At 40.3% G+C, this 26,969-nt stretch overlaps 1 protein-coding gene across 1 annotated transcript in view; it reads right to left on the reverse strand.

Annotated features, from left to right (window-relative positions):
- LOC149543875 (plasma membrane, autoregulation-binding site, misato segment II, myosin-like, tubulin/FtsZ protein) overlaps positions 1-26,969 on the reverse strand; it is a 161,982-nt gene that overhangs the window by 19,168 nt on the left and 115,845 nt on the right. The window contains exon 6 of the mRNA XM_089798539.1: positions 20,914-21,274. Coding sequence (XP_089654665.1) covers positions 20,914-21,274 — 361 coding nt within the window. The remainder of the gene's footprint in view (positions 1-20,913; positions 21,275-26,969) is intronic.

Below are 26,969 nucleotides of genomic sequence, written 5' to 3' on the forward strand. Positions count from 1 at the left end.
GAGAAGTTGCCTACGAATTGGAGCTTCCTGAAGGCAGTTGAATCCACAATGTTTTTCACGTGTCATCACTGAAGAAGGCTATTGGACAATGTGTCACAATGTCGAAGGAATTGCCTACCATTGATGAAGGGAAATTATTTTAGAGCTAGCACAGATCATAGATGTCCGGGAGAAGAAGCTCAGGTTTCATACCATTAACGAGTTTCTTGTGCGATGATAGGATCTTCTTGTCAAGGATGCCACCTGGGAAGGCAAGCAAATTCTAGAGCATCCAAGATTGCAATTGCTTGAGGGAAAACAATTTTTGGGCACGGAGGATTGTAATGTCCCCAATATTATTAAATAATAATATTTTGTATATGGCCGAGAATCAATGTTTTCAAATCTCTCAGGCCCACTCTTTATTTTTGTTTAGTACTTGTCAGCTTATTGCCATTTTGTAATCCTTTGGGAAGTTTCCCCGAAGCCCTTTATAAAGCCTTCTTGTAAATTGTTTTAGGCACACTATTTTGGATTATTTTCTTTTTACTGCAAATTCCTGTTGGAGTTCTCTATTGTTCGCCATTTCGGAAGTGAAAGATTTTCCCTACTTGGCTTTCCGGTTTCAGTTGGATTCAACCCTCACCCTATTCCGTCGCCTGTAATACTTTGCTCGGATCTGGCCAATCGGAGCACCATCTTTGTCTATGAATATTAATTGGAGAATATCAGTATTCAATATCTATTCATGCTTGGCATTTACTTGATGGTGTTGTATTCTAATATTACTTGTATATGAGTTTGTATTCTCTTTCCAATACAATACCCTACATACTCTTTCCTCCATACTCCTCCCTCCATCCACCTCTCTCTATACTCCTCCCTCCACCCCTCCGTACTCCTTGTACTCCTTTCACCGTCTTCCATCTTGCAACTTCCATCTTCCATCTACCATCTTCCATCTGCCAACCTCCATCCACCAACTTCCATCCGCCATCTTCCATCTCCCAAACTTCCATCTTCCATCTGCAAACTTCCATTCGCCATCTTCCATCCTCCCAAATTCCCATACGACATTTCATTCCTTTGTATAGGCATATCCATTCCACCCTACATCATCTTGCTCCACCATACAGATTAAACATTTTCTCCTTCAGACTTGGACAAGCGGCAAGGTTTGGAAAAGGAACACTACAAGTACTTGGTGTGGGGATGTCTCTAGGACGCATGCGGGGACGTTTGGGGAGGGGGGGGGGGGGGGGTGGGGGGGGGGCTTGAGTCCCCATGTTACACTGCAAAAGATGAGTCATATATTTTGAAGCATAATGTATGTGATAGAAAACAATTCAATAGCTCATATTCTCAAGTTGAATTCATTTATGGGCCCTACTGGTGAAGGAATGGAAACATGCAAAAGCAAATATAAGAATGGGATGTCTAGTGCACAAATGGAAGGTTATGTAAAGAACAAGAAGATGTTGATAGATTAGTTAGAAGATCAAAAGAAACTTCTTATACTCGTCCATTCAAAAAGAAAAAAAATGTAACTACCCACTAAACTAGTTGTATCCACCAAACATACATTCTTGCCAGCATCAAAAGTGGATGTTGTCCGGCAAAAGGGTAGTTAGACAGTTACCGGTGCGGTGACGGTTGTGTCATTTCATTGCACCGTTTCGTACATTATAAATATTGTGGACACTTATGTATTTCGGCATCGTTATCATTGTTCGGAATATCATTGTTATGTATGGAAAAGCATTTGATAATGAATGGTATTTTGCATTGAATATATGTTTTCTTTCCTGTTTGCCACAGGTTCAACATTTGGCACCGTTGCTAGTTCGAATTCGGGATAGTATGGAAGGACGAAGATAAATGGGAAGAATAGTACAAGACAATCAGAAGACAAATGATGACGGCAAAACAGAAATTTTTGAAGGAGAGTATGAGGTAGCGCAAAACTTTCACATTATGTATTGCGTAGGCTTGGAAACTTTCGTATGGAGGGAAGCCACCGAGAACAGTGTTACGACAGATAGTGTGTGGGATGATATGCACGCAAGCCCCACCACGAATAAATTTCTAGACCAACTTCCCCATCTGATCACACAAGCCTACATGGCAATGCGAGGAACATCGTCCGAAGACTAAACAAATTCTATGAGGAAAGAGATGCATAGCGTCGAAAAACTGACCCATGAGCAATTGTGCCGTGGTGTCAAGGGCACTCACAAATGTGCAATTGTCGCATAAGTCGACACATGATGTATATAGAATAAATAAATAAAGGAGTGTTCTATTTTGATTTTCTTTTATAATGGTACTATATGCCAAATGCCCAATCTTTTGAATAAAAATAGGAATTTGAGAAGAAATCGACAAATTACAAATTATGCGTGGGGAAGCCGAACACCGTCGGAGGATAAGACAACTCACTAGGGAATGGACTGAGGGGCAGCCAGAGGAATCACCTAGTGTGGTGGTTGTAGCGAGGTTCACAGGAACCAACGAAGGGTGCCTCAGTTTGTTGGAACAGCATGAACGGAGCAACGAGGAGTTGCTCGAGGAAACATGGCATTGATTGGTAGTGCTTGAAGAGAAAAAGGAGCAATTTCTACATTTGTCACACACACCACTATGAGAGCGAACTTGTGAAGTAGGAGAAGAGGCGAGGCTAACAAAGAACATCGAGGCGAAAGGAAGTGCCAGAGTGGCACTGCACGGTGGTCAGAGTAACCCGCCAGATCAACTTCTAATAGTTCAGTGACACGATCTAGTGGTAATCAACGGGCAAGAAGTACTGTGTCTCAAAAGTAGAAACTCCCAAAGTTCACGGGTGACGGGAAGGAAGATCCCATAGGGCATTGCCATACGTGTGAAATGATATGGACCACCAACGCAGTCATTGATGCGGATGAATGGCCGAACCAATTTCTCGGCAACTTACGAGGGGTAGCAGTGGATTGGTTCTCCGACATGGACAAGACAAAGATCTCCACATGGGATGATCTCAAGAAAGAATTCCAAGCAAAATTCCGACTACTCCAGAATGATAATGAGGTTGTAGCATAAATCTACAACTGCAAACAAGGGAAGGACACGATTCGAGCCTACAATCGAAGGCTTAAAGATCTTCTTAGCTGGATGGGTACTCAACCAATGGACAAACTAAAGAAACGTTGGTTTGTAGAAGGCCTCCGCGGAGCATTGAGAAGAAAGATGAAAATAGTTCCGCCCACATCCTACACCGATGCATACGACCGTGCCCTAAATCTAGAAAGTGAAAGCAAAACAGCAAAAAAGAAGAAGAGAAGTAAATCTTCATCATCTTTCGAGAGCGATGAATCCTTTGATGAGGGAAGCAGCACCGACAGCGAGGAGCCTAGCAAGAAAGTGCAAGCACTCCAAAAAGACTTGGAGCGAATGCGCAAGGAATTCAAATCCATGATGGGAACAAGTGGCGTCACAGAGGAAGGAGAAATATGGTGCACGAACTACAAAGAGAAAGGTCATTCAAAGGGAGCGTGTCCCAAAAAGGCGATGTGTGATATCTGTCAAGTCCTAGGGCATTCCACCAAGGAATGTCCATTTAACATGAAAACTAGGAGCCAACAGATATTGTTCACACAAGAACAACCATCCATGTCTGGCACAAACAATGACACCTAGGGCAACAATACTGCCACATCTGGTGACTACCGGAACAACCGCCAAGGACGGGGGGGAATGACAATAGAAATCGAATACAATATGATTCGAAAGGGAGGCCCATAATCTAATGTTGGGCATGTAACCAATGGGGCCACTTCGCCAGAGAGTGTCCAAAGAATGACATTCTGCAGAAACTATGTCGATGGTGTGGTTTAGGGGACCACGAAGATGTGAATTGCCTGAAACAAGTAAATCTCATTAACATCGACGAAGAAAAGGTTATGGTCGTTACCCGCAACCAGGCTAAACAGGCCAACTATCCTGACCCCCGCATGGAGAAGCAAAGGCTGCGGGGGGCACAAGAGGATGTAGAGAAAGCAATGAAGGTTGCGAAGGATACGAAAGATGTTCCTCGACGATCAGAGGGAGAAAACAACTTAGTCAATTAGATCCTACAAATGGAGGTGCCCATCAGAGTTCAAGACCTCTTACAAGTAGTACTGCAACTAAGGATGGCATTGCTAAATACCCACGCACAAACGACCGAGATGAAAGGACAGCCAACCAAACCAGGAGGGTCCACGACAGATCTAATGTTGTTGACAGTAAGCAACGGCTGTCATCCGGCAATGGTTGAGATGGGAATCCTCGGGACCATCCTGATGGACACCATCGTGGATGGTGAGTCCGAGGTAAATGTTCTTCCAAAGGAGACATGGAGGAAATTGGGAAAGCCTACCCTGTGGCCGTCCACATTCAACCTACTTGGCACCGACCAACAGGGGATAAAACCCCTGCGGATTTTAGTGGCTCAACAAGTAACTATCAGCACGCAACATTTGTGTTGGATTTCGTAGTAATCACATTAAAGAAAAAGGGATATGATGCCATTCTTGGAAGAGGATGGTTGGTGGCAACGAAGGTAAATCATAACTAGAAGAAGAATATCCTGTCAATGGAGAGTGGAGGGTGGAAGTCTGCAATTGATCTTCGAACCCAAGTGGTAAGTGAAGAAATGGCCTTGTCGTGGGAGTCCAAGTCAGACAGAGAGCACCAGAGAGATGAAGGCAGAATGAATCCGAATGACGAAGGCGTCTTAGAGTTGGAGGAGTGTTCAGAAGATGAGACAAGTTCACTATATGGGCTTTTTCATTGGTAGATGGAAGACTGTGAACTCTTCCATACGTGCATGCTTGGCGTCGAAGAACCCGGAAATGAGGAGGTATTTCCACCACAGTTCGTGGAGTACAAAGAGGGAAATGCAGAGATCAATGAGAGTCCCGCCCATTGCTTCGAAGGGAAGGAGATAAGATACGAAGAGCCATCTATAGAAGTTACTAATCTTGGAGATGCGGAGAATCCAAGGAACATACTCGTGGGAGACAACTGGAACCCAGTATTGAAGGTCGCGGCATTCAAAATTTGTCTTGAGTACAAAGATGTATTCGCATGGACGTACAAAGATTTAACGGGAATCCCACCAGAGATCTGTGTCCACCGCATTCAACTGGTACCCGGAGCCATGCCTGTGCGGAAATGCTTGTACCGAATGAACAAAAACTATGCAGCCCGCATAGATGAGGAAATACAGCGGATGCTGGAAGCCGACATAATATTCAAAGTTCAAACAAGCAAATGGGTGTCACCTATTGTGATATCGATAAAGGAGGACGGGATCCAAATTTGGATATGCGTGGACTTTCAACGCCTCAACGCGGTCATAATAAAGGGTCCCTTACCGATTCCGTTCACCGACACGATTCTAGAAGAAGTAGCCGGACATAAAATGTATTCCTTCATGGATGGATTTTCTGGCTATAACCAGATCTTCATTGCTGAGGAAGACAAACTGAAGACTACTTTTGTGGTGGAGGATGGGGTGTATGCGTACAATTGAATGCCCTTCAGATTGTGTAACGCACCTGCCACGTTCCAACAGATCATTTTGCACATATTCGACAAAATATCGATAGGCAACTTTTGCACATTTCTGGATGATTGGTCCATTTTTAGTGATCAAGACAACCACTTAAAGGCACTTCAGGAATGTATGGAAAGGTGTCGACAAGCGAGGCTGGCATTAAATCCAAAGAAATGTCAGTTCATGGTCCCTCAGGGAAAACTACTTAGACATATCGTTTGCAAGACGAGACTAAAGACCAACCCGAATAAAGTAAGGGCGATAGTAGAAATGGAAGCCCCGACGGACGTATCAGGAGTCAAGTCCTTTCTTGGACACATTGGGTATTACAAATGATTTATAAAGAACTATGCCAGAATTGCTCTGCCCCTAAACAAGTTGACACGAAAAGGAGAACCATACATCTGGACTTCTGAGCAAGAGACCGCCTTTTCAGAACTGAAGAACAAATTGTTGGGAGCACCCATACTGGCGTATCCTAACTGGGACAGGGAGTTTCACGTCCACATGGACACATCAAACTTCGCTATCGGTGCGACATTGGCGCAGACTGGTGATCATGGTCTCGATCAACCAGTGTATTTTGCAAGTCGGCTACTATCAAAAGCCGAGAGGAATTATAGTACCACTAAAAGGGAGGCTCTTGGGATGGTGTATTCGGTACAAAAGTTCAGACATTATCTGTTGGCCACACCATTTACCTTTTACGTGGATCACCAGGCATTGATGTACCTGGTGAACAAACCAATCATCCAAGGCAAAAGTAGCAGATGGTTGTTTTTGCTCCAGGAATTTACCTTCACCATCATCGAGCGACCCGGGAAGAGTCGTGTCATTGCCGACCAGCTTTCCGAATCAAGTTCGGGGAACCACCGAAAGGGGTCAATGATGACTTTCCGGATGCACATCTATTTAGAATCACCATTCTTGCAGAATAATACAAATCTATCGAAGAGTACCTATCAACGTCTCAATTTCCAAGAGAGATGCTGCTAGGCGAAAGGCGGAAGTTAGTTCTCAAAAGCTAGACGTTTCAGTTAATAAATGGTCTTCTCTATAAGATGGGTCTTGATCAAATACTACGGCGATGTGTCATGGAGGAAGAAGTGCAAAATCTTCTAAGGGAAGCACATGAAGGACTGGCAGGTGGCCACATGGGACCTGACACAACAGCACGGAAGGTTTTGCTTGCCGAGTTATGGTAGCCCGCACTATACAATGATGCATGGGAATGGGTGTTGAGTTGCGACACATGCCAGAGAGCCGACAAACCACTCAAGAGGGACTTCATGCCATTAAACCCGTCCCATGCCCAAGAATTGTTTGAACACTAGGGACTAGACTTCGTGGGTCCCTTGAAGGCGAGTAGGGCTCGACACTACCGATACATAGTGGTGGCCATGGAGTATCTAACAAAGAGGGTAGAAACACGAGCACTACCTGATAATTATGCAATCAGCACAGCCAAGTTCTTGTATGAACCCAATACGATATACCTATTCAGTTGACAAGTGACAGAGGAGGTCACTTCATCAACCACGTGATTAGATTATTGACAACAGAATTCAAAAAATTTCACTCATTGTCAAGTCCCTACTACCCACGGGCCAATGGCCAGGAAGAAGCCAAAAATAAAATTCTGCTGGACATCATATACAAATCCTATGGCATTGAGCAAGCCAACTGGGAGAAGTAACCCTCAACGCTGTGGGCCTACCGTACCACATTCAAAGTCACAACAAGACAGACATCATTGCAATTGATGTTTGGTCAAGTAGTTGTACTGGCCGAATTTCTTGTTCCGAGCCTGAGAATTGCAATCGACAATAGACTAGGAGATATGGAGAGTTTACAAGAATGCCTCTACCAATTGTACAAACTGGATGAACGTAGATTAATAGCACAATGGGCGACAGAAGTGGCATAGACCCATCGGAAAGCGTGGCACGATAAACATTTGAAAAGGACAAGGTTCTAGCCAGGCAAGTTCAAGGTTAAAGTGGCTAGGACCATATAAAGTGAGGGAAGTCGGCGACAATGGATCCATAAAACTATGGACTTTGGATGGGCATGCGATTCCTGAGGCCATCAATGGATCAAACCTAAAAATTTATCAGGAACAACGAAGCGAAGTAAGCAATAATCGCCAAATCAGACCGAATTTAAAATTAAAATTTAAAATTTTTAAAAAATATTAAAAAAAAATAAAAATGTAAGTGTATTCCGCAGACACGAGTTCCACGAACACAGGGTGTCTTGCAGACACAAGAGTGTCCCACAGACACGTGGCCGCGGACACAAAGTGTCCCATGGATGCATGGCCGCAGACACTTATGTCTTCTGCGACAACTTTTAACTCCCACAGATAGCATTGAAACAATAAAATATTCAGCCGCAGGTTAAAACAAAATACTCAGCCGTAGGATAAAAGGGAACCATGTTGGGTAACAAACCAACGTTGTAAAGGGAAATTGCAGCTGTGGAGAAGGTAGAGAAGAGAGCAAGGAAAAGAGATAGTCATCAAGTGTAGAGCTACAAGTATAGAGCATTTGCCGTGGAGAACGGCAGTCCGCAGTAATCACTATTGATGCCGGTAAGGAAGCCAAAAGAAGAATAAGTGTTGAAGAAAAAGAAAGAAGCTATGGAGAGGAATATATTATAGGCATATCAACCGTGGGAAGAAAGAATCTGCAAAAAAGTGGAGGACAGCAAAGGCAATTCACGTGGAAATCATTGCCGCAGGAGAATTTTGCCACGGGAGACAAAAGAGAAAGAGTAAGAGAAACCCTAACCGTTTCTTTTAGGTACATAAAAAGACAAAGCGAGAAACCATTATTATGGAATCCACAGGAAAAAGAAAGTAGTGGAAAAAACAGCTGAAAGCAAATATGGAAAAAAATGCGAGAGAGTTGGCTTCTGGAATACGAGTTGCAGGGCCAATAGCATCTAGCAGTAAGAAGCAAAAAGTGCAAGCTGACCTCTCACACCTGACGGTCTAGTTTGAAGGACTAAATGGCAAGGAGCATCAGAAATGGTGGCAAGAAACTAAAAATACAAAAGTAATTAAACAAATTCTGGTACGAGCGCAAGTACATTGGGTGATACAACTTCCAGTATTTTCCATTCAGCTGTTTGAATCGATTTTACGAACTATGATAGAATCGTACAATAGGAACAGCAAAACCAGTACATTTGTTTACAAGCAGCACCGTATGACAGTCTCCTTCAAACCGAGGTATTTTAGGAGGGTTTTTGGCATTCCTGGCCAAGGAGGACGGAAAGTGGAGACTAAGACTCGCAAGTTGTCACAGGAATGTAAAGACTATTGGGTGAAATTAGTAGGCCACAACCTCACACCAGAGGAAATGGAGTTTCTGGTTAAGGGTGGCAAGAGCCGAGGACTACGGAGAGATTTTATTCGGGAGGGCCACTAGAGGCATATCATGGATGTAATTAAAAGCAGGTTGACGGGAGCAAGTCAGGCCTCGGATATAGCTATCGCAGATTACATTCATGAACAGCATCATGAATGGTACCATGTACGATTGGGCCACAGTCCTCACCGACAGGATGGAGGAGTTTATGACACTCCAACACCGGATATTCTTCATGCCGCACCATGCCATCAATTTTTTTTTGGAGGCAACCCCTCATCAAGTTCCACTTGATGATTTTGAAGTCCCGCCAAGCGGGAAGTTGGTGCCAGGAGAACCCCCAATATTTTATTGGAGGCATTTAGACATAGGTGGGACCGTGGTCGGGCAGAGGAAGGTATTACAGGGGTTGGAGGCATACGAAGACACGACAACGGAAGGGAGGACACCACAGAGAGCAGTGGGACCGATTCCGAAGAAAAAAGTACTTCGGCGGACGTTGGCAGCGACGCAGCAGCTAGTGGGTCCACATTCTTCACCCCTCCTCAGTTGCCAACTTCGGCACACTTGACTACCACCACTTCGCTCATTCCTCCATTTGGCCAAAGATATGCGCCGGTCATCATGACTCCACCACCGACCGTGGCACATATGACTCCACCAATGGCCATGACAGATGTGATTCCACCGACGGCCATGACAAATGTGATTCCATCGACAGAGGTTATGCCTTCATAGAGGTTATGCCTTCACAAAGTTTTTCGCCAGACTTATTTGCACCAGCAGAGCCAGCCGCAGAGATAGTAGAGTTGCCAGCACCAGAGTCCGAACCTCAGGTTCGATTAGATGTGATTGGCTCTGACCCTATGGTCACCATCTCTTCCTCTTTGTTGACCGACGCCTAGCCAGCCCAGCTCGCTTCACCAACCCAACCAGTTTTGCCAGTACAGCTAGTTTCGTCAACCCAGCCAGTTTTGCCAGTACAACTAGTTTCGTCCGTACAACCAACCGAGCCCGATGAGAGCATGAAGCTGATGTAGGGAGTTCAGCCTGAGAAGATTGAGGTGATGGACAAAGCTAGTGCATTCCTACGACACCAGTTCTAACTCATTCCTGCAGAGGTTGGTCCTTCCATTCAATCCCCAAGGCATGGAGGGGTATCCCCAGGACCAGCTGCCGTTCTAGAGCCACAGGAGAGGAGGAGGTGGCACCGGATGTGGACGTGGCTACTGCGGGAGAGGCAGAGATGGCTACCGATGATGACTAGACGCTCAACGATGTGGTGAAGGACTATGGATCGGAAGAGGACAAATGCAGGGAATACCTCAGAGCTATGCGGGTTGTGATGGAGATAGGACGCATCGTTGCATGCCAGGCTTTGACTCGTAGGAGAGAGTTACATTTGATCTGAGCTTATATTCAGGGGGTTTGTCCAAAGCGGTTTCACTCCTGCTTTGAGGACAAGGGATAGCCAGCAATTGAGACACCAAAGATGTTGACCGATTGGACCACAGAACCCGAGTTGGCTCCATTCAACACTCCGATGGAGAAGCTGGCGCACGAGATAGTAGGGTTATATAAAGGCATCTATTATACTCAAAGGTATGCAGAGGCAGACAGGGCATCAAAGAGGATCGCAGCTGAGAGATCTATGACGGTTGAGAGGGAGACTAGAGAGAAGCTATCTGTTGACTTGGTTAGCTAGCAGGCAGCATGGGCAATCGAGCACGTAGTGCTTTTGCAAGACAAGAAGATGGCCAAACAAAGACTACAGGCGGCCGAGCAGGAATTGTAGACAGCTAAGGCCCAAGCTATGGACGCAGTGCTTCTTCTGAAGGAAGCAGTAGAGGTTAATATGTGGACTCAGAAGAATTTACACATCCACACGGATCAAGTGTACGAGTTATGCCGACAGCACAGCTCTTCAGGGATGCAAACTCCTCCCTAGTTTATATTCTTTCTATATTGTATGTTATTGTCTCCTATTTTGTTGGTTTTTGAAGTCACCTAAAGACGACTTTTCTTTTTTGGGGGGATGATGTTGTCCGCCAAAAGGGTAGTTAGACAGTTACCAGTGCGGTGACAATTGTGTCATTTCATTGCACCGTTTGTACATTATAAATATTGTGGACACTTATGTATTTCGGTATTATTATCATTCTTCGGAATATCATTGTTATGTACGGAAAAGCATTTGATAATGAATAGTAATTTTTGCATTGAATATATGTTTTCTTTCCTGTTCACCGCAGGCTAAACAATGGAAGAGGAAGAAGTAGAAATCATCACCCACAAAAGAGGTCCATTGGACACAACATTTAAAATGGAGGAAAGAGAGCTTGTTGATCAAGCCATTTCATGTTTGCCTGTGTGCCAATTGTCTTCCTTTCAACTTGGTGAGATCACCATATTGGAAGGAGATAGTGACAACCATCAATGCGCATTGGTTGATTACACAAGTCCTAGGCATGAAAAGTTTTGTACCACCCTATTTCAAAAAGAGAGGACTTCTTTAGGGAGATTTCTTCAACCAATTAGCGATTCTTAGAAAATTTTGAGTGTTTCTATTTTTTTTAATGGATGTAAAGCTACAAGAAACCATCCATTGTTTAATGTCATTGTAGTATCCCAAAGGGAAAACATTTTTTAGGGTTGTTGATTGTGAAGGTGAAGTGAAAGATGCAATTCATTTCTAAAATTCTCATTGAGGCCATAGAGATGGTGGATAGCGAGACTGTGGTCCAGGTAATCATAGACAATGCAAAAAATTGTAGGGGTGCAGGTGCTTGGTTGGGAACCAATATGACAACATTTTTTGGATACCATGCACTGTATACTCCCTCAACTCGATGATGCAACAAGTTGGCAATTAAATATATTGGGTCAAACAAATATGCCAAGAGAGGGAGGAGATCCAAATGTTTGTCACAAACTACCAAATGTCAGAATCAATATTCAAACCTTAAATTGGAATCGATGAATATAAATTGTAATTACTAAATTGAATTTTATTTATTGTTCATTATCAAATTGTATTTAAATTTGCTTAATATTATTGACATGTTATTAACTTACTTAGGTTGTTTAGACCCGATTTGCATCTTCAAGGTGCAAGAGGCATTGAGCCAAATGGTCATTTCCATAGTTACACCATTGTTGGGGATGAGGCAACAAGTTTCTAGGACGGGGGGACAAAGGGACCTCAATTTGGGGACAGCAGCAGGGAATGGGGCAGGGGGTGGAGGTGTGTATACTATATACTATACCCATAGTACTTAAAATGCTAGTTATGAAAAGATGTCTAAGACATAAAGATGTAAAAAAGTAAATTATTAAGTACTTGAACATTGCATTGAACATTAAACATTGAAGTTTTCAATATCAAATCACTAATTAAATATTAGAATACTCAATACTACATAATGATAAAAAAATTAATTATTGAATCAACAAATGGAAGAGTTATATTATATCATATGATATCAAAAGTATCTGATCATAGCGATGATAACAATGAGTTTGAAAATCTGATCATATGAATCTAATAATGTGTTTTTTTAATTTTACTTTTCCATGCTATTATGATGGGGGCACCTAGGCATCCCCAGAACAGTAGAGGGATGTTGTGTCACCCTCAATGTTCCAGGAACATGGAGATGTCCCCATGTTTCTAGCGGCGGGTTATCTTTGCAATGGTGTTGTTGGGGATAGAGGGGGTGGTGTCTCGGGCGTACAGTGGTTATTTCCAGCCAGTGGGGTGTATGGAAGGCTTCAAATTCACAAAAGGCCCAAAAGGTCAAGACATTGGTCTTGGATGATAGTTGGTAGGCTCATGTGCAATATGTATTGGATTTCACCAAGCCTATCATGGCTATGCACCGATTTGAGACACAGATTCACCTTGTTTTAGGGATGACTATGATGGCATGAACACAATGGTGAAGGTCAAAATTGCAATACTAACACATGAGAATGACCCCATAGAACACTAATGTGGAAACAATCATTCATCATCACTAGGAAAAGATTATAGAACAATAACGTAGGAACAATCATTCATCATCATTGGGAAAAGATGACCACCCCATTGCACCTCTTTGCATATGCCCTATCTCTAAGGTACTCTAGCACTGAAATATGTGTTATGTCAAATAGAGTAGTGCCATATGCAGATGAAAAAGATGGTAATGGGTGCAGAAAAGCATTGAAAGACAATTTACGTATCTACAACCTCTTGCAATCAAGATCCTCTCACAAGTAAGCCTTTTTTGTTTTTTGCTTACCACTTGTATTCTACAATTCAGTACTTAACATTCTTTAATTTACTTTCCAGTTTTATGTTTAATTTTGTGAGCACTATCCAGGTTGCAAGTTTTTTTGTCGCTGAACAGAATTGGAGTATATACTCCTTTGTCCACTCAATCAAGCATAACCGGTTAGGCTCAAAAAAAGCTGAAAACTTGGTTTACATTCATACCAACTTGCATCTTTTGTCACTGAGGAGTAACACTAGAAGGATGGGGCAGCAAAGCTTTGGGGATGTAGCCCCTAAGGGTGCCAACTTGGATGCAGCCATTGAGGAACTTACTAGATTCACTACAAATTATGATGATGATGATGATGATAACATCAGGACACATGGTGCATCTAGTACATGGGGAAATGCTTTGGGTTCAAATATCTTGAACTTGCAACAATTGGAAATGAAGAGGATTTTTTTGAGAATCTATATATTTCTGATGATGAACATTGAATCATGAAGTACATTTTGATTTTTTTGTAATGATTTTTTTATTTGCATTGGAATCGTGAACATAGACATATATGATATGGCTTATAGTTATTTGAATATTTGTGAACTATCAATTGACATTTAATATTTAACTTGATCAATGATGAGGTGTCATACTATCAAAAGATTTAATTTTGTATATTTCTTGCATTTCTTTGCATATATACACACATATCCAAAACCCCTGTTAAAAAAAAGTTGTGCAACTGCACACCTGATTCTTGTACCCATGTCCACATCTACACCCAAATCGGCAACTTAACTTTTGGCATAGAGAAATGAAGATCTACTAGTATCACAAACAAATCTCTCAGACATGGTTGCCAATAGTAACATGCATTGAAATTTGCAGCATGGTCATTCTGATTTTAGAGTATCTTTGAACCTTTAAGAAAAACATAATGGTAGAAAGCTTAGCTTGCATATGACAAAACTAAAAGGTTGCCATTGGTATGGAATATGTTTTGGCAGGAAAACAATATTTAAATCCTCTCAGTGGAGGGAAACGACTCGAGAGAAAAGCATTGTTTGGTGTTGCTACATTATGAAATATATAAATCTACAAAGATAACCTCTCTAGAGCCACATATTTTCTACTGCTTGCTGGTTAGTGTACTCCAAAACATTTGGTTTATCAGCATATTAGTCTTGAAAATAAAAACAAACTTCATTAATCATAGATGCGTTGCATATAATTATAATATATGACACGACAGGCTGCATTAAATAGCAGAAAACCTAGTCCAAGTCAAAGACATCAAAGAACTCTTTCAAACCAATTGTCAAAATATTTAACCCTACTGCTCAGTAGCTAGCTTGCAGAGATGATGTAACATGACAGAAAACAAGTCTCAGGCTATTTTGCAGAAAATGATATGGGGACACTTCGTGATTCGGACTATCCTAGGCATCCTATGTACAACCACCTTCCAACACACAAAGAAACACTTACTGGGGCTGGATCGCATGTTCATGATGCTATGAGTACCAGAGAAAAGAGGAGCAGGAGCAGAATTTTCACATCTAACAAGCAGCATGAATATATGATGTTCATTCCTTCACATAATATAAAATCCAGTGTAACACAGGCACTGAAAGACATCACGGCAGGGAAAAAAGGGCTTGAATTAGGGGATGGCATGGGGGCAGTGGGGAGATGGTGGCGGGGTCAGGGGGTTCCATATTTTACTATACATATAGAACTTAAAATGCTAGTTATGAAATGATGTATAATAGTATAAGAACTAATATGTTATAATACCAAATACTTTAACATAACGAAATTGCAACATGAATATCAAAAAATATGATAAAGATGATTACAATGAGTAGCATGATACCAAAAACAAGTACAAAGTCATATACAAACATTCCTAAATATGCATATGTAGTGTGTGTGCATGTGTAACAGTGAACTTTACGGTAGCCAGTAAAACCCCTTCTTATCAAAGTGTTGCAGCCGCAACTTTTGATTGCAGAGACCCCAGCTGTGAGATGGTGGCATGAAAGAGTGGTGGGGGGACTTGACATTGGTGCGTGCAGGTTTGGGGGTTGGGGGTGGGGGATGAGTGCACATGTTACACTAATAAAATCACTAAGTTCTATTACTAGGTTATGATGGTCAGGTTATTTTAACAATATACAATTTACTTAGTTGTTATTTTAATACCGTTATCTGTTTGACTGTAATGTCCCCTTCCCGGACCCAGTCAGCTGATGTGTTCCCATTAGAACATTCTTGATTTCCCATAGGCTAATTGGCAGTGATTCAGAAACTCCCATTTCCTTGGAGAGGTTAGTTTCAGTTTTCTTGTCTTTTGACAGTTGTGTGGATGGTCTGTTGGTGTTCTAGTGAGTGGCAATGCCCTTTGAAGCAACTTTTCCATTCTAAGTTGTTTCTATAGTTCTTGGAGAACACTGCTATTTATATTAAGTGCCCAGTTTGGCACCTAGCTTCATTCATAAAAATTAGTTATGCCCCAGCATGATCAGTTTCAGCTTCTAGGACCTTGGCAGGGCTTTCTGCACTTAATATTTGCACTAAACTTATAAACATTTTAATATTCACTTCAGTGTCTAAAATTATAAAGTGTTATGTTCCCCAAATCGGACCTCCTAGGGAAAGGATAACTTAGAACTAAATTGCTTTTAATCTAAGTTACCTGATTCTCTCCTGGACCTAGGAATTCCTGGTTCAATTCTCTCAGAAGTCTGGTCCTTGTCAGATTCTGTCAAAAGTCTGCTGTAAGGACCGAATTTTGCTAGGAATTCTCTGAGAGGAACCCTGGCACAATTCAGATGACTTTTGGGCGACTTCGGTTTCCAGCACAGGAACCCAGACAGAATTTCAAAGACTTTTGAGAGAATTTGGTCGAAAAGCACCCCTTTGTTTACTTTTTCAAAAGGTATTTTTAACCAAATTAGACTTGAGCGCATGACTAGACTCAAATTACTAATCACATTTAATTCGAATGAAATGCTACTTGAGAAGAGGAATCAAGATGTACAAAAGTGACATGCATCTATTATGGAATGTATGACATACACCATATATCATGCATATAGCTTAACATGTAAAGAAAACTGAGGATTGAACAAAATCTAAAGAGATCTTTACTGTGGATAATTCTGGATCCAAAGCCTGCTTTCTTGGCTTCACTAGTCTGATCCAAAGCTGCTTTGTTTGAATCAGCCAGTATAATATTTAATGTGTGAAGAATACAATATGGCAACAATCACAACCTTGGCCTTACATAGGTCTATAGCGTTACTTTTTGTGCTTCTACTTTGCAACAACAGAATGATGATGATTTGATTCATGGTTTTTGATGATATTTGATCAATGGTGGCTGATTATTAATGTTGACGTTATTTTTTTTGAACTGAAACATTGATGTGGGGGGTGTATTTTTCTATGTTGCTTTACTATTAGCATAGCGGTGTAGGAGCTTACTTGCTGCTGCATCTATGTACATATATATACATATAATTAAAAACATATATTCTTGTATGGACGAACCCAAAACAAATCCAAACCCAACCAAAAAAAAAATTGAATGAAGTTTGAACCCGAATCCGAACCGGCAACTTAGCTTTTAATTATTAAGGGGCCTTTTTTGAGAGAATAAATAAATTTTAAATTGTAAATTCCTCTTTTTCTCTCTAAGCCTGTATAAAGGAGATCCTGGCTCTCATTTTCATTCATTTAGAGTTGCAGACATGCTGGTATGTTGTCAGAGTGAACATTGAGTTCTTCCAAGAGTTGATTGAGGATCCAAACCCTAATCAATATTAATTAGTTCCGATGGTGCAAGACTCATCCTAGTTGGCTTGGTGTTTACGGTCAGGAAACACTGTTTTTTCTTAAGTTGGAGGATTTAGGGTTTCTTAAAAATGAAAGCCTTCAAGGTAAATCGATATGCATGATTTCAAAGGTTAATGGTGATTGTTCTTTGGCATTTTGGGAGTTCTTTTGAGCAGGTTGTAGGTAGTTTGGCACTACATCTTCTAAAGGTTGGTAAATCCCTCCTTTTTGGACACCTAGGTTAATAGACTAACTTTTTGGTTCTGTGTATTGTTCCATTTGATTTGTCAGTGCTAGTCACCTGCTTGGCAAGTACTTTATTTTTATCAAAATGCTTCCTTCTATCTGGCTCAGGCCTTCACAAATAGGCAAAGTGTTGTTTGAATTCAGTAGCACAGAATGAACCCCAACGACCTAAGCTAATTTAAGCACATTAAGTTAAGACCACAACCTCCCAAGATCTTGCAAAGTTTGCATCACCAAACCAGAAGAACCCACAGTACACATCAGCACTTCCCGCAGACACATCCCTGGAGCCTAGACAACCTCTCCAGATGCATATTCTGGAGGGTTGAGAAACGGCATGCAGGATGAAACAAATCTGCAATTTGTTAGTCTTTCTAAGAGCCTTCCTAATTCACTCGTAAACAATATTTTTGGCTGTTGTACCAGAAGATTCCCCCCTTTTTTGACAGATCTCCACTTGCTTCTTATCAGATTTCGGGTTTCCCATAAATACAGAACAATAATAAAAAAGTAGAGATTTTTTTGGGAAGGGGTAGAGCTTAATCTTGTGAACACTAGCCTGAAATCAGTTCCTTTATTTCAATCATATAAAAAGACAACCACGATTACAAACAATTATACAGAACACAGAAAACATGTTGTAGAAACAATAAGCGATTGGAACAAAATGCATTCTCTAGCTTAATTCCAAGGCTACGATACCACACTAATTGGGCCCAATCACGTACATAGCAGTCTGCAAACTCAAAACACGACAATAAGAGACAATAAATAGAACACAACAAACATGTATCGGAAATATGGGGAATTAAAGCAGGATTCTGTCCCTGCCTTAATGCAAGGTTTTGAATTTTTGAAACATGGAGATGAAATGATTAATCAGAATGGGTCAAGAATAAGGAGATGCATTCATGCAGCATCTATTTTTAGCTTCTCCAAGGCTGATTGGACGTGGAGTAGGGGAAAATCTTTCCAAATCAATCTAAAAAGTAATCACAGCAAGTTAATAAGGAGATGCATTGATTGAACAACTATTCGTAGCTTCTCCAATGCTGAGTAGACATGAAGTAGGGTATAATTTCTCCAAATCAATGCAAAAATAATCACAGAAAGTTAATGATAATTCTATATCCTAAAAAGGACCCTTAGAAATTCACTAAATTGCCACCTTATTAAATGACATAACAAATTCAAAAAATCATTCTGATCTTAGACTGTTTAACAGATGGATCCCTCAATTTATCCCCAAGCTACATTACCATGAACCCTCTCCTTTCATTACCTGATACATCAACTAGTTAAGTAGTCTCCAGCTCTGTTACCACTCAGTCAGATATGCAGTTAGGCATATGAGATGTATATAATGGCCAAATGATATTGTGGAGATGCCAAAAATCACAAGCTTTTTTTCAACACACTCACTTACAAGTTTAGAGTCAACCGATATCTAGCTCATACCATTCTTCTACATAGCTATGTTGAAAGATGTATATCATACTTTATTCTTGGCTATCTTGGGGCCAGCTATTAATGCTAGGCATTCAACCACTACTACTCCTTTCATAATTTTCATGACATATTAGCATAGTTAATCATCAGTGTTCTCTGCCCCACAGGTAAAGCCTAGATTTATTTTAGATACTACATCAAAGTTTAGTTTGATATGCCCCACGAATTAGAGTATCTCACTGAATCATGAATTGTTTGGCATTTTACAAACACTCCATTTGGCAAGTTTTGCAAATTCTGCTTCCATCTTTGAGCAATGAAATTCTCTTCGTCATATATGGAGCCATTATCTCACACAGATAAAACTTGTGCCTTCCATTCAGGATACAATAAATTTTTCATGCAGGTTTATTGTCATATTTGGCTGCAAAGGCTGCTAGAATTCTATAGTTTAGGAAACAAGAAAAAATGTTCCCCTTTTGTGCTCTGATCTTGTCTTGGATCTCTCACTTCTCCACAGGTGTGTAAATCCTAGGCCATGTCTTTGTCTCCCTTGCACTTTTAATCTCAAACTCAAACCATAACCTTTAAACCAAAGGCACGTTGCCTTGAGCTCCTATAACCTAAAGGAAGATAAACCACGATACAAGTGAAGAAAAGGACAGAGGGAAGAAAGTAGTAATTATTGCCTTTATGCTCACGTATGTATTATATAATCATTTCCTATAGTTTAACGAATCTTACAGTTTACTTACAAAGGTATTGAAGCAGTCCAAATATTTTTTATATCAGACACTCCTTAATTACAAACTGTAGTATACAGTTTCAACTTTTGTCCAATCTAATAGTACATACTACAGAAAGGTAAATCATCCTCTTATAGCAACACTCATATTATATATTATATCCTTTGCAAGCATCTAAGTTTCTAACTCATTCCATCTACACAAAATCCATTTCTATTAAGAAAACTATTATATATAGAGAATAAATGTCAATAACCAAATTTAACAAACGTGCTCACTCACAAGCAATCTGTTAACAAGCGTGTTGTGACTTGTCTAATAACCTCCTAGCCCCAATACCACACCATTCCAACATTTTATTTAGGGTGAATATCCAGTAATAAAAAACTCAATTAAATTTAGTCATGAATATCACAGTATAAAAAAATAGCATCGTCTATGATAAAATTTGTGAACCACGTGATATAAGTCAAAGGAATAGCCTGGTTTTCATGAATCAATGGTTTTCTTTCCATGAACCATGAAAGAAGGCACATGAATATTATCTGTAGATGTCTTGGCTACTCCTTGTATTCATAACTGTATTTCTGTAGTGTGCCAGTTGCCATTCATCATTATGAAACTAAAAAGGGACTACTAAGTTTAACAGACTAGAAAAAAAAAAGCTATAATTCTCCAGAAATATATACATACATTGTTGCATATACACAAGGTTTTTAGAGTCAAAAATAAAATCTATAATCATCTAAGAAAGTAGAATACAAATATGTTTAACATTATAAATGGTGATGCACACTGCAGCCCATCACCCCTAGGTTTTCATAAAACATGGTGAGGGTACTTTTCTCAATTTTATTAAGAAAAGTTGATATAAGGAAAGAAAATACTTTCTGTTAAAGAATAACTAACTTTTTCTCACTTTATTAAGTTTTTTGAAGCTAAAAATGAAAATCCTCCAACTGTTCAAGTATTATAAAAAGCATAATTGGAAACTGCACGTCTACCAAATCAAACAACTTTTCACACTGGGCCCTTAACGTTTTCCAAAAATGTTCAATACATATCAAGGTCTTGTTACCTTAAGCAAACAGTTTTTCCTCTGCTTCACTCTCTTGCATCTGTCGTGCAAAAATAGTTTTGTATACTAATATAGTTTTCCAATATGTTACAATCAAGTTCATTTAACAGAACTTTCTGAAGGGCCAAAAGGCAATAAGAAAGTCAACATTTTCATTAATTATTTAGTGATTAGATATCCCATCTTAAATAAAACTTTTAAAATTCATGATTTGGACCCTTCCAAACATATCTAAAGAGATTGGCAATATATAAGATTTATTGTGTTTGGTATCAAGTTCATATTATAATCTTATCAATGGTAGCATGACAATCATCTTTATTGAGAATACCATCTTTTTTATCAGGAGGGTTTGACATGAACTAAGTACCTGAATATGATCACACTCTTCAACAAAGAAACGCAGTCTATCATTGAGTTCCTCTGCTTGTGAATACCCTGTAAGAATTCCTCTTCCACTTCCAAAATTGTCAAAAGGTGTGATATCTTTCCATAGGCCTTGTAATTCATACAAACTCAATGGATGAAATTGTACTTTAGAATAATCTGTCCAGTATTGAACTCCATTTTCCAAACACTGGATGCGTGCTCTGTCCTCTGTGCCATTTTCACTGGAGGAATTCCCAGCTTTAATATTCTCCTTTTGATTCCCGGCAACTTCCTCTTCCAAGCTCTGCAGGAATTTATTCTTTTCATTTGGTTCTGAAAAATAACGTGCAACACTCCCACCCCTTCAAACAAGACAATAAAAGAGAGAGTTATACTAACAAGTGAGTTATCTACACATAGAAAGCATAAAGGCACAGTGCATAGATAGCAAAGAAGGATGAAAGAACATCAAGAACAAAGAAACCATTTTAAACATTCAAATAAAAAACGACCAACTCCAAGGCACATTTTATACAGTTGCATAAAAGAAAATGGCCAAAAGTCCACGAACAAGTTTTAAAAGGGATGTTTTGTTCAAATCAACTTCCACATGTTAGGTAAACACTTATTCTACCTTAAGAGATATTATAAAGCATTTCCATAAAAATTCAAGACAACAACAAAGGTGAGAGTACAAAACCATATTTTGTACTAATATCTTGAGTCCATATTATATCCTCACGGAACTGAATAGTCAATGAATTCTCAAAGAAGAGTTTTCATCTTGAACCAAATAAATTTTGCAGTACCCTTTAAGAAAACTTCTAAACTAACCTGAATAGAGCATACTTGCTGGATTCGTACCCTGGAGGTTGGATCCGGATTTGGATTCATGCCTGGATCTGTGCCAATCCGGGCAGGATCCGTGTTTTTACCCTGTGGATCTGTCCATCCAGATACACGGTAAAAACACGGATCAGCACGAATCCTGCGAGGATCTGCATGAATCCTCAAGAATCCAGCACAGATCCATGCAAATCCACGAGGACCAATGGGCGAAAAGGTTTTTAGTTGGGTCCAATTTCATTAAAATAATTTTTTTAATGTTTTTTCCCTCCTAAATTTAAATTGAAAACTTTAGTCTTGACTCTTTTGAGAGTGAATCGTGTTACAAACTTTAAAGTCTAATGATCTATATTTTGAATTTTCATAATTTCAATTTGTAAATCAGTAATTCAATGTGTAAGTGTTAATTTTCTTTATAGTCGTGAAAATACTTCAAGCATCAAGTATACTAGAATCATAGATTCTTACTATGAAATGATTTAGTTTTAAAATTATGTATATTTCTTTTTTTTTTTTGTATACACACACACACACACACACGAATCCTTATGAATCATAATGGGAAAAAAAAATCACAAATCCACGGATCCAATTCACGTGCCTGAATTGGATTCCGGTGCTGAATCGGCAACTAAGGATTCCGGTGCTGAATCGGCAACTAAATTAATTATGCTACTATTATCCACACAATGCTTATCTCCTTCACTGCACATGGTTTTAAAAATGCTCCTCTTCCATGCTCCAGCTTCTTTCTTATGTAGCTTCTCGGAAATCTTAAAAACATCAATTTCTCTCCATGATCAAGTTCGATTAGAGTCTCTTACGCTTGTTCAGTTTGGGCACTAGGCACACTCTTTTAAATTAGTTTTTTCTTTACTTTTCAATATTTGTATGCTCTGTGCTAATGTTGGACACAATTAGAACATAGGCTATTAAAGCCTCTCACCAGTTTGATTTCCATTCTCTTCTTGTATTCTATTTACTCCTGGACTATCATGTCCCCTTCTCAGTACTAGATAGTTGGGCACCAATTTAATCTATCTCCACACCCGGATAGATTAATAACTTTATTTAATAGGATGCCTACCAGTCACAACAAGAGTTCAATTTAATTTGCTTCAGAACTTTATTAAAGTGAGTGGAATTAAGTCATTTTAATGTTATAATGACTTGAAGTGACTACAGGATGAAAATGAAGTTTTAATCCCACATTCCTTGCTCCTTGTGTTTTCCCTCACTTCGACGCTATAAAGGTGAGCTTGCATTGAGATTAACAACACACAAGAAATCTATGAAATCAAATACTCCAAGTTCTGGTTGCTTTGATGTAACTGGTCTGAGACTTTGAGGACGAAAACCCTCAAGTCTAAAACATTAAGAAGCTGAACGGTACCCCATGCTTCTTTTAAATTTTAGTTGCATGGTTTTGGGGCAGAAATCGGCAAGGAGTGAGTTTTTCCAAACAGTAAAGTAAGTACCACTATTTTGCATTTGGAGTTTGAAATAACAGCTGGTTCTATACAGTTAGGTGAGCAGTATATGACAGTAGGTTCATTGTCATTGGGTCTGAGAAAGCGGCTGATAGATCATGCCATGTTACATTACAAGGAGACTAAACTAGCATAAATGTTTTCTTGTTACCACGTATGGGGAAGCAAACCGACTGATGTTGATTGGCATTCTAGACGTCATTGAACAAAGGCATTTCAATATGCAGGGAGTCTTCTATTCATTTTCCAGCAAGGGTGTCGCCATTATTGGTGAAGAGAAGGTTCAGGGGTCAGCGTGTATCACTCCAAAGTGAGACTCGGGCAGTTTAAAAAAAAGCGTGTGCAGGTTATAACTTGGCGGACATTGGTATCACGTGTTTACCAAACCATCACAGCAAGGCACATCCGCACGACTCTAGGAGGATCTTAAGACAGTGTGAAAGCCTGGGTGTGCTACAGTAGCCATCTCAGGAGGAATTTTGAGCAGGTGAATACTATCACGTCGGACAGTGGGATAAATTATGAGCACTCTTCAATGGCTGAATCTGATACAAGGAAAGAGTGAACCTTTGTGCATTCATCAATACCGAGCTCAACACACCCACAACTCCAAGTGGTATTCTCAAGAAGTCGGGTCTGTAACTACTCCCACTTGCATTTATGGTTGGTTATTAGCTTTGAACATTGTCATTATCATAATACCATTCGGTAGACTGTTCACTGTAGTTGCTGTTCCTTGATTTAAGATTGTAATTGCTTTGAAACTCAGCCTAGCCTTCATACTGCAAGTATATGTTGAATATATCTCAATTTCAGTTTTCAAATGCATAAACTTTAACAGTAAACTAATTTCATACTGTACCTTGCTGGAAGAAACAGTTAGTGATTGCTAGACAACTGTTTGACGAAATGTTTAAGAGCAATTTCAGTATACTGCTGTAGGAAATTAACCAAGAATGCTACAGTGGTATCAGAGCCACAAGACCTGCCATCTTGTGAGAAACAATTAAATTTTTGCAGACTACCATCATCCTAAAATGACAGGCAGGAATGAGTAGAAGGCAGCATAAATTCAGTCACCTACAGCTGGAACAAGGAGATTCCTCAGTACACATTGACATTGAGGATAGTTTTTCGGTTGATGAGGAAATAACCTTGGAAACAGGTGGACAAGCTGATATTACTCAACAGATTGATCAATTGGGATAGGTTGAACCAGAAAATAATATTCAAATGGCACATGACGAAGATGAACAAGACAGGGAAGTACAGAAAACTTTACGAGCTATCAAAGATGGACAAAACAACATTGCAAATGCTATTCAGCAGTTAGCAGGTACTATGCAACAGTTGCTTCCAGTCCAAAGAAGGGCTCCTAGTCATCACAATGGAGGTGGAAGTATAGCTGGAACTCCCCGAGCAGCTAGAGCTCCCACACATAACACAGACAGACCTTTGATGTCGGTTTTTAATGCTGAAGAAGAGGAAGTTGTACCACCCGCAGCCCCAAATTTGTTACCAAATAATGTTATGGCAACATTTGATGAGTGGGATTTGTTTCAAGATGAAGTTAAACAAAATTTGACCTTCGTGCAATATTTAAATCAGAAAAGAGAAGCTGATAGGCAGCAACAAGACCAGAGATCGAGAGCACCTAATAGGGACTTAAAACATGTTACGAACAAACTTACTCTCCCCACCTTTGATGGCAGTGGTTAGACTTCCGCTAGAGCTTGGATTCACAAGCTAGATACTTTTTTGACACTTAAGCCCATGGCTGAAGCAAAAGCCATCAGATTTGCAACTATGCACCTGGAGGGAGCCGCATACAATTGGTGGCATCATGGTTTAGTTACACATAATCATGACCTCATAACTTCATACGAGATTTTCAACTCTAAGCTGATCACCCGCTTTGACAAGAAGGATGTTGAAGTCTATTACAGGGACTTGGCTCAGTTACGTTAGAGTGGATCATTAGATAAGTACATTGATGAGTTTCAGCGTATATCAGTTATGGTGTCAGACATGACAAAACACCGGAAAGTGATGCTATTCACAGAGGGCTTACAGGATAGTTTTAGGGGTTTGGTTAAGGTTCTTAAACCAAACACTCTAGATGATGTAATCAAGATAGCTCATGACTTGGATTCACCCTCATCAATATTACAGCCTTCGAAGAAACCTTACTGGGGATCTACATCAAATCAAGAAAATAAAAACCAATAGAAAACCACTCCTCCCAGGTTGGATTTCAGAACACGGAATGAGCTCAGAAGGAAGAAATTGTGCTTTACCTGCAGGGAGCCGTGGACCCCAGATCACAGATGCCTTGGGAAAGGCAAGATACATTATGTAGAGGTTCTCTCTGAGGATGAAGAGGAGCAACAGGAAGGTGAAGAGGGTGAGGACAGCGAAGAGGAAGAAGCTAAAGAGCAAGCCCTAAAAGATAAGAAGAAAAATGTTACGGAACAGCCCCCAATCATAGCCACTCTTTCTAGTGATCTGGCATGTCATCCGTTCAGAGCGAAAGGCGTGGTTAAGGGGCAGTGCATTGTATGCCTTTTGGATACAAGAGCTTCACATAACTTCATCAGCACACAAATGGTATCTAGGAGGGGTTTACCGATAGTTGACATTCCCGAGTTTGAGGTGAAGGTAGTAGGCGGTGAAGTTTTGGGGTGTATAGGGAAGGTAGCTGGTCTTCAGATACAGTTTGATGATTACCTTTTGGAGACTGATTTCTACATTGTGTACTTGGATGGGTTGGATGCCATTCTGGATTGACAATGGTTAGGAACTCTCTGCAGGTACACTTTTGATCATGAGACTATGCAATTGGAGTTCTTACAGGGTGATCCATTGGTAGTCCTCAAAGCCATACTAGATAGTGGACCCAAATTGATTACAGCTCACAGGATGGAGGCCATTTTGAGACATGATGATATAGAGTGGGCCACACAGTGTTTTATCTCCTCAAAGGAGACACATGAACCAGGGCAGCGATATCATTGTGATATTCAAACAGCTATAGATAAGCACAGGAGAGTGTTTGAGGATATACCTCCTAGAATCCCACCAGATAGAGGGTTTGAGAATATTATTGAGCTTAAGGAGGGAGCCAAACCCGTTATTACTACCCCTTATCGTCACCCCAGGCATTACAAGGAGGAAATAGAGAAGACGATAAAGGAGCTTTTGGATATGGAACATATCAGACTCATCTCTAGTCCCTTTGCCTCTTCAGTGGTGTTGGTTAAGAAGAAGGACAACACCCTTCGGATGTGTATAGACTACCGCGCTCTGAACAAGAGGACCATCAAGAACAGGTATTCGATTCCCTGCATTGATGAGTTATTGGATGAGCTTCACGGGGCAGTTTACTTCTCAAAGATAGACCTTCGATCAAGATACCACCAAATTTGAGTCCATGAGGAGGACGTGCATAAGACAGCTTTCAGATGCCACTACGGACACAATGAGTTTTTGGTGATGCCATTTGGGCTCACTAACGCAGCTGCCACATTCCAGTCATGCATGAACCATATTTTCAAGAAACAGCTAAGGAAAAGTGTTCTTGTTTTCTTTGATGACATTTTAATTTTCAGCAGGACTCGGGAAGAACATTTGCAGCATTTGGATGAGGTCCTTAGTCTCATGGAGGAGCAGTCCTTATTTGCAAAAGAGTCCAAATGCGAATTTGGGCTAACAAAGATTCTCT

The sequence above is a fragment of the Cupressus sempervirens genome, chromosome 8, assembly GCF_028749045.1.
Source record: "Cupressus sempervirens isolate cs-2001-9-10 chromosome 8, ASM2874904v1, whole genome shotgun sequence".
In the NCBI taxonomy this organism is placed as follows: domain Eukaryota; kingdom Viridiplantae; phylum Streptophyta; class Pinopsida; order Cupressales; family Cupressaceae; genus Cupressus; species Cupressus sempervirens.